General features: G+C 38.5%; 1 protein-coding gene across 1 annotated transcript; it reads right to left on the reverse strand.

Moving 5' to 3' along the window:
- Nucleotides 1-5,232: 5,232 nt before the first annotated feature.
- LOC109160761 (probable inactive purple acid phosphatase 2) lies at nt 5,233-8,973 on the reverse strand. Its single transcript, XM_019309000.1, has 3 exons — nt 7,921-8,973; nt 6,715-7,136; nt 5,233-6,057 (listed from the first exon to the last, which is right to left on the reverse strand). Exons 1-3 carry the CDS (start codon nt 8,620-8,622, stop codon nt 5,367-5,369), a joined length of 1,815 nt encoding a protein of 604 aa, XP_019164545.1. The 5' UTR covers nt 8,623-8,973; the 3' UTR covers nt 5,233-5,366.
- Nucleotides 8,974-9,504: the final 531 nt, after the last annotated feature.

The raw sequence follows: 9,504 nt of genomic DNA on the forward strand, positions 1-9,504 counted from the left end.
CTAGATCTTTTCAATTGTCTAATATTCTTCATGTTCCTAGTTTGTCTACATCTTTATTATCTGTTCAAAAATTTGGATCGGACAATAAAGTGTTCTTTGAGTTTCACCCATCTTTTTTGTTGTGAAGGATATCAACACCAAGGAAACTTTTCTACGGGGCAATAGCTTTGGAGGGCTTTACAAGCTCCCCGTTCCAAGTTCGTCTCCTACTGCGTTCCTCTCAGCTAGAGTATCCGCGTCTGTTTGGCATGATTGTCTTGGTCATCCACACCAACGTGTTCTTAGTCAAATTCTTTCATCTTGTTCGGTTAGTGGGTCTAGAACACAATATTCGTTGTACTTCGGGTCAATGTAATGCGTGTCAGCTAGGGAAATCTGCACGTTTTCCCTTACCACGTGTTGAGTCCTCTAGTTCGTGTGTCCTTGATTTAATTTACACAGACATTTGGAGGTCAGCTCCCATTTTTTCTAATAATGGATATCGTTACTTCGTTATTTTTGTTGATGATTTCTCTAGTTACGCTTGGTATTTCCCTATGTCACAAAAGTCTGACCTGTATGCTATTTTTGATAAGTTTCGTGCTATGGTCGAACGTTCGTTCAATCGTAAGATTAAATCCATACAGTCTGATCTAGGAGTTGAGTATAAAAAGTTACACTCACCTTGGCTCAATTAGGAATTCTTCATAGACAGTCTTGTGTATATAATCATGAACAAAACGGTCGTGTTGAAAGAAAGCATAGATACATTGTTGAAACAGGTCTAGCTCTCTTAAGTCGTGCTTCTGTTCCTTCTAAATTCTGGGATTATGCTTTTAAGACTGCAGTTTATTTAATTAACAAGATTTGTCATCCACTGTGACAAATAAATCCAGTCCTCATCTTCTATTGCATAAATCCCCTTCATCTTATTCCTTTCTTTGTGTCTTTTGTTGTCTATGTTATCCTCACTTGCGTCCCTACAACTGTCACAAAATGTCTTACAAGTCTTCTCCTTGTGTCTTCCTAGGCTATATGCAGGCATGTTCGATTTGATGAAAGAGTATTTCCTTTCAGTAAAATAGTTTTGCAGGCACCACCTGTTCAGGCAACCTAACCGTGGGCTGAATTTGTTCTCATTTCAGCTCCATCCACTCTTTCGGTTCAACCAGCACCACCTGAACCAGCCTCATCCAGCACTAGCCAACCAGAACCGGTCCAGGACGAGCCCTCGGCGCCCAACAAAACAGCTGCTACCCCGTGACGTCGAGGCCGCCCAAGGGGACAGTCATCATGGCCGACGGTTCGAACCCACTTCATGGTCACTCGGAGTCACACCGACGCCCCCCTTTTGGCTCTGTCTGCTCAGGTTTGCCCTACTAAACCTACTTGTTATACTCAGGCTGTCAAACACGGTGAGTGGCGGAAGGCATTGGATGAGGAGTTCAATGCACTTCTTCAGAATGCAACTTGGTGTCTTGTTCCATCACAGCCCGATATGAATATTATTGGGTGCAAATGAGTGTTTCGCACCAAAAGGAAAGCTGATCAGACAATTGAACGCTACAAAGCAATGTTAGTAGCCAAAGGATTTAATCAAGTGCCTGGCCATGATTTTTTTGACACTTTCAGTCCAGTGGTCAAAGCCACTACTATCAGGTTACTTCTATCTCTGGCTATATCTTCTGGTTGGACTATTAAACAGCTTGATGTTCACAATGCCTTTTTGAATGTGAGGCTATCTGAAACTGTCTACATGAAGCAACCCCCTGGATATATTGATAAACAGTTTCCTAATCATGTTTGTCTATTAAAACGTCCTCTATACGGATTAAAACAAACTCCCAGATCTTGGTGAGCTTGGTTTAATCGTTTACACACCTTTTTATGACAGCGGGGTTTAAAGCTTCAAAAACATATGTATCTTTATTTTACTACTCACAAGGCTCAGGTTTTATTTATGTTCTTGTATATGTTGATGACATTCTTGTAATGGGCAATGATCAAAGTCTTGTCAGTAGTCTGCTAACTGCATTATCATCTACATTCAAGATTAGGGATCTTGGTGAACCTAGTTTCTTTCTCGGGATTGAAACCATTAAGTGTAAGGATGGAATTTTGATATCTCAACAAAGATACATGGCAGATATATATCTTAAAACGCGCTGGCATGACAGACTGTAAACCTTTAGCCACCCCCATATCTGTCTCAAAACCCACTACCTTCAATGTTGATTTATATGATGATGTCACACAATATAGGAGTTTGACTGGTGCTTTACAATACCTTACAGTCACTCGTCCAGATATGTCATTTGCAGTCAACCAACTATGTCAACACATGCATGCTCCTATAGTCTCTCATTGGGAGCAGTTGAAACGTGTTCTAAGGTATGTAAAAAGAACTATCACTTATGGTATGCAAATAAGGCAATTAGTTTTTAGGAATTACATGCCTTCTTGGATTCTGATTGGGCTGGCTGTCATGAGGATCGTAAGTCAACTAGTGGGTATGCTGTCTTTCTTGGTTCCAATCTTATATCATGGGTCTGCAAGAAACAAAGGATTGTTGTTATGTCATCTACTAAGGCCGAATATAAAGCTTTAGCAAATGTCTGTGCTGGGGCGATCTGGACTCTCTCCCTCCTACGCGAAATTGGTGTGACTAACGTGTCCACTCCTAAACTATGGTCTGATAATCTTGGAGCTACATACATGTGTGCAAATCCTATTTTTCATGCTTGGACCAAGCATGTAGAAATTGATTATCATTTTGTTAGAAACGAAGTTGCGAATGGAGATATACAGGTTAACTTTATTTCAACCATGGATCAATTGGCAGATATCTTTACAAAGGCTATACCTGGTCATCGGTTTTCTTTTCTTAGAGACAAGCTACAAGTCACTAGTATACCTTGTGCTTGAGGAGGAGTATTAGGACTCTATGTATTTGAGTTAGGTTATGATTCCTGATGAGCTGTCGTAGGCTCCCAAATTAAAACCTTACAAACGTAGTAGCGGGAGTAAGGATCGATCCCACGAGGAGTAACTAGTTTAACTTTTGTGCTCAAGGAAATAATGGGGGGTTTGGAATATATCGAGAATAAATATTAAATAAAAGAGAAATTAAATAAACGAGAAATTTAATCGAACGAATAAACAGTGAAAATAATATATCGAAAACACTTATAATAAGAAACCTTGGTCAGTAAAGGTCCACCACCGGAATTCAACACTGATCATTGATTTATAAAGTAATTAATATGCAGTTGAATATTTGTCGTGAAATTATTTCATTTCCGTTTTCCCTTAGTTGTAGGTAAATAAAGCACAAGCGGTTTAATTACCCCTAACTACTAAATAATCTAAAACAAGCGCTATAGATTTAATTTAATAGCAGCAATAGGAACTAGGAAAACCGACAAACTAAATAACACAAGCACAAGCGGTTGCATTTAATTTAGGAAAATATTCTACCCGAGACCAATTATCACTAAGCCGTCAATAATTAACCTCAGTTGCTACTGAATATTAGAATAATTTGTAGCACAACATTATCTAATATAGCAAATAATTATATCAAATAAATAACTAGTAGGCCTCCCTAGCAATTAAATGGTACAACTATTCAAATAATTTTAGCAGAATATTTAATACTCAAATGCATAGAAACATATATAATAAAAATAAATAAATAATCTTACAGCATAATCAATTCCGGGGCATCAATTCACTAAGCCAAGCTAGAAGAAATTAGCCACGAATGGGCATTGATAACAACCTTAAAGAATATTCGAGAGGGGAAGAATGAACATTTTACAATAGGAAACTCCTACTATTTATAGCATTCTAAAAATAACCTAAGCTATTCTCTACCACACATTTCCCTATTATTGTGCCCAAGTGACGAAGCCCTCCGCAAATGCCGTATTCCCGCCTGTAGAACCGGTCGCTGCAGGTAGGAAAACAAAATGTTTTATAATGTTTTATTTGATTAGCTTAGAATTTGGCGTTGAATGGATTATAAAGCATATAATTAACTAAATGAATTAAAATATAATTAAGAAATTAAGCTCAAACATTATTAACTAAATATTATTATAAAACATTTGTTTAACTAATTAATTAATTAAATTCTAAACTGAAATAATTATTAAATAATTATAAATAACTAATGCAAAATTATTATAAAGATATACCTAAAATAAGAGTCAAAAATATACCTATCAATTCCCTATCCCAATCTCTCTAAGACTCCCTCTTTATAAGTACATGTAATCTGTACAATTGTAATTATATTCATTCAATACAACTCTATCAGTTTTCATCAAAGCAAGCAACCATTGGATGTGACCTACACAATGTTAAATTTGAGCACAATATTTTAATGGCAAGTGGAGGCGTTTAAATTTGTTTTCTTTCAATGGACAAATTCAAAGATTTGCCTTGTTTGGCAAAATAGCTTAACAACTAATTTTGGCTTGCTTGACTACTATTATGAGTGTTTGGTTAATTAACTTTTTGTTACAACTTATTGCTCCAAAACACTAAAATTCAAAAAGCAATTCAAAGCAACTTTTTCGATCAGTTTTTTGAAAAAATAAATTACTTTCTCCAAAACACCTACCCCTAAAAAAAAATAAAAAAAAAATAAAAATAAAAAATAAAAAACAATGAGACTATGTAGACGGGTTCAACAATCCCATATATATGTCAATTCCGTTACTCTCATTGTCTCTTCACGGTACTAGGCAATAGTGTGCTTGAGCCCATCGACAGGGCTTATAAGCCCGTTGCCTAGTACCCTGAAAGTAATTAACAACGGGACATGTGATTACTGATTAGTGTTCACTTTTTTATAATAATAATATTAATAAAATAATAATAATAATAATATTATTATTATTATTATTATTATTATTATAGGTTAAAATAACATAATATATTCATACCTTTAAAGGTTATTTTGCAATGTAATAAGCTATCAGCTATAAACTAAACTATCATCTATTTGCCAAACAGCCCATAACTTTAAATAGAAACAGAAGATATATTCATACAAGCAAGTTCAAACACAAGTTCAAAAGAGACTAGAAGTGCATCAAGATTTACTTAGATCATTTCAAGTCTCTTAGTTAAAAATTCAACCTTTACATTGAACCATTAGGCCTTTATGATAATTGGATTATACGTCTTATATATTATATGTAACGCCTCAAAAGCTAAAGCATTTATGTCCCAAGCTAGACTAAATTATAGTAATGCAAATGAAATTTGATAACAAATTGGATTTAAAATTAATAAAAAATACAGTTTTGTTATTGGATAACAAGCTAATTAGAATTTAGAAACCTGGAAAAAAAAAAAAAAGGTGCAGTCGTGCCTGGTTACAAATCATGATAGAGTGAGTGAGAAGTAGAGTTAAAGCGGGGGAGATATGGAGCCATGATTTCCACCGAATCATGCACCTTCCCATCATGATTCCCCACGTAAGAAAACCTCAGTTTTTCCATGTTAGCCACAATTCTCGCGTACCCAAACTGCCCTGCCCGGAACTCCGACCTCCTCGGCTGCGGGAAAACGGGGTCGCTCGGATGCTCCGGCCGTGGCTCCCAGATCGGCTGCCAATCCTGCCCGCCCATCCCGATCACAATATGCACCGGAAACGCCCTCCAATATATCCCGTGCTCCTCCAGGCTCCCGCAGGTGAAGTTATTCAAAGGGCAAAACCTTTCGTATCGGTGGACGTGTCCCCAGAGAGCTAAACTCACCTTGTTCTTCAGCAACAATGGCTCTATGTGCTCCACCATTTTCTTCCTTAAGGCGCCGTCTTTGTGGCCGCTGCTGGTTGTGTACATGGGCCTGTGGCCTTGGAAAACTATGAAAGGGGTCTTTCTCCGATCCACCCGTTCTAGGTCTTGCTTCAAGAATTGGTACTGGTTGCTTCCCGGAAGGAAATTTGTCTCGGTTGACATGTACACGAAGTGGACCGGCCCCATGTCGAACGAGTAGTACAGGTTTCGCGTTGCCGGTGCGGCGGTGCCGGTGGGCTCCGAGGAGTTTCCGGGCATGTTGAACCTGAGATTGAAAGGTTAAGAGTTCCATTTTTGGAATATAAGTCATTTTTAAACACTAATTCAATCCCAATAAACGGGAACGTTTTGAAAGCTTTACTAGAAATAAAATTACGACCTAAACACAAATAATTTTGAAAAAAAAATGATCAAATAAGCAATTGAACTTTACTCAAAAAGTTATTTAAGTGCCATCAGAAATAAAACTGGTTAGTGACCTGTAATTGCAGGTCACTAGGATTCCGAGAACCCTCCAGCCAACCTAACCTCTGAGGTCGGAGATTTGCCGGAACATTCAATACTTCAAAATAACGGAATCATCACTTGTAGGGATTAAACACGGGTTATCCCGAAATTCTCCCCCACAAAGAGAGCTCATTTGCCACTTGAGCTACCCTGTTGGGTTATGTTTATGCGTTTACCCGGAATTCTCCCTCACAAAGAGAGCTCATTTGCCACTCGAGCTGCCCTGTTGGGTTATATTTATACGTTTAATTGTAATTTTGAAAGTTTGAGTGCTTACTTGACTTTTCGAATAAAATTCACAGCCTATTTAACCCTTTTATTAAAACTTAGACAATCCTAACTTCACTGGACTAATCTTAAGCTCACAAGACCAGCCCTTAGAATTACTACTAAGAATCTAAGATAAATTGCAAACCTGAGACTGAAGGGCACCCCGCACTCGCCGCCGCCGTCTTGTTTGTATATATTGGCGGCCCAGTAGGGTTTCCAGGGCTGCGATGGCCAGTCGTACTCGTGGTTGCCGACGCAGACGTGGTAGGGAGCGGCGGAGGCGATGGGTTCGATCTGGGTGAAGAAGGTGTCCCATAGCCAGGCGTAGCCTCGGGCGTAGCTGATGTCTCCGACGTGAGAGATTATTGCCGGCCTGTCGCCGATGGCCCGGAGGTCGCGGCTGATCCACCAGATGGTTGATTTGCTCTCGGCTTGGGTTCTTTGGAAGGTGGTGTAAGGTGTGTAAGTCCCCATGTCGCCCAACAAGAAGGCGATTGTTTCATTTGAGTTGCGTTCTGGGGAAACGAAGCTGTAAATATTGCTCCATCCCCCACGATCACTTCCAACCTGCAAAAAAAAAAAAAAAAAAAAAAAAAAAATCAACTATATATTAATTACAATTTACAAGTTAATTAATGCCTAATTTAGTCAACGATTATAATTACTTTTAGATTGGGGCATTCCATCTATAGTTTTTTCTTAATTTTTTAATTGTGGGGTTTTGAGGTAGAGAAAAGAGAAAAATGAATATGCCTGTCAAAAAGGTTTTTTTTAGAGGCCACCAGGAGAGAAAAAAATCAGAGGAAATCCTCTAGACATATAAAAGTTTTTTATGGCATGATATGATAGCCTAGCAACTCAATGCGGGATTTCTGTTGGATCATATCTTTTGGGAAGCTTTTGGACCTAGCGAAAAGAACTCTAAGCCTTCAGCAAGCAAGCACGGGAAAAGTGGACGAGTGGAGCTGGAGCTGTCGTAGAAGCGGTAGCTTCCCCCGACCGACTAAAATACAACCGTCCCCGACCTACTTTGATTCAAAAGAAAAGTGAAGGGTTTGGCAACAAAACAAGCAAACGGCTTTCTATCATAGTTGCAACGGCACATTACGCCAGCCAGCGCGTGCAACGCGTTATTGCTTTGGACGGATTAAATCCAACTATACTCTACAAATAATGAATCATGCATAAAAATAATGGATAGGGGTAGTGTGTATCGATTAAATCTAACTATGCTCTACAAATAATGAACGTCATGTATAGCATAAATGAATCTAAAATATATATGCATACATAATTGATCAACATTAAATCATCAGTTTGTATATGCTCAAATAATAAATTTTAAAATTACCCGATAAAAATATCTCCGTTTATTTTCCAAATTGATCATAACACCATCATGTATGTAACCCGGATCTCTCCAACCAACACTTTGATTAGCCGGAGCCCCGCACATCTGATCCTTCTCGTACCTCTCGACCCGAGTATCCGCCACCCGATCCAAACGATTCCGGGCCAACCCATACCTCACGAAACCCTTATCTCCCAGGCTAGTCACAAACATGACCCGCATCTCACCATCCCTACCCGTCAATGCCAAGTGGACCTGCTCCGGGCCCCGACCCGGCTTGAACCCGATCTCTTCCGACTCAACCAGCAAATGCTCCGTTCCCGGCAACGGGTTATGATCCTTGTCAACCCGGGTCATGTCGACCTCCGACTCGTTCCATCGGAAGATCCGGAACTGGTAACTCGACCGGAGATTGACCAGAGGGATGGAAATGAAACCCGACCCGTTATCCCACCCGGGCGATGACGATAGGAAGACGTAGCCTATGAAATCTTCATGGGAGGAATTGGCCGGAGAATAAATCCCAACCCAGTCGAGCTTCGACGGAGAAGTCACGCCGGACCACCATATCGCCACCGGATCACGAGATCTCAACAGAGTTCTCGGAGAAACGGAGATTGAAACGTCCGAAGAACACACAGACAAAAACGCAAACAGAATCAACGCACACCACAAAACCACTGGCTTCCGAAAAACAATCATAGTTTCAGGCAATCTTCGAGCCGATCGTACACGATGAACTTCGATTCTTCGAGTGAAAGGTTACTGATTATATAAACAAATCTCGAAGAAATAACAAAATAATGCGCTAGTGGCGAAGGTGACAGAGAGATGGGGAGCGGATAAAGATGTCAGAAAACACTGAAATTCAAAAAAAAAAATTATTAAGAAAAAAAAAAAAGAGAAGAAAATCAAAGCCGATGTATAATTCGCTAGAGTTGGGCAGTTGCAACTGTAAGAGCCGAAAAATGGGATCGTGGATCCCATGCCTAATCCTATCTCTTCATCGCAAATCCGACAACAAACCTTTACAAGTTATGCTTCCCGCCAAAAATGGATTTAACAAATTTAGGAGATGGCAGGGCAAATTAATGAAATTATGCTATGGACCCGTGTTCATCATGTGCACGATGGACACGCTGTATATTCATAATTTTTGTACTGTAGATTCATAATTTCTAAATTATAGATTCATAAAATTTATAATGTAAATTCATAATTTCTATACTGCACATTCATAATTTCTGTAATGTAGGTTCATAACTTCTAAACTGTATAGTTATCAAATTATGAACACATAGTTATCAAATTATGAATCTACAATACAGAAATTATGAATGTGTAGTATAGAAATTATGAATCTACATTATAAATTTTATGAATCTACAATATAAAAATTATGAATCTACAATATAGAAATTATGAATCTACAATACAGAAATTATGAATCTACAATACAGAAATTATGAATGTGCAGTATAGAAATTAAGAATCTACAGTACAGAAATTATGAATGTGCAGTATAGAAATTATGAATCTACATTATAAATTTTATGAATATACAGTATAAAAATTATGAATCTA

Source organism: Ipomoea nil, unplaced genomic scaffold, assembly GCF_001879475.1.
Source record: "Ipomoea nil cultivar Tokyo-kokei standard unplaced genomic scaffold, Asagao_1.1 scaffold2921, whole genome shotgun sequence".
Taxonomy (NCBI): Eukaryota; Viridiplantae; Streptophyta; class Magnoliopsida; order Solanales; family Convolvulaceae; genus Ipomoea; species Ipomoea nil.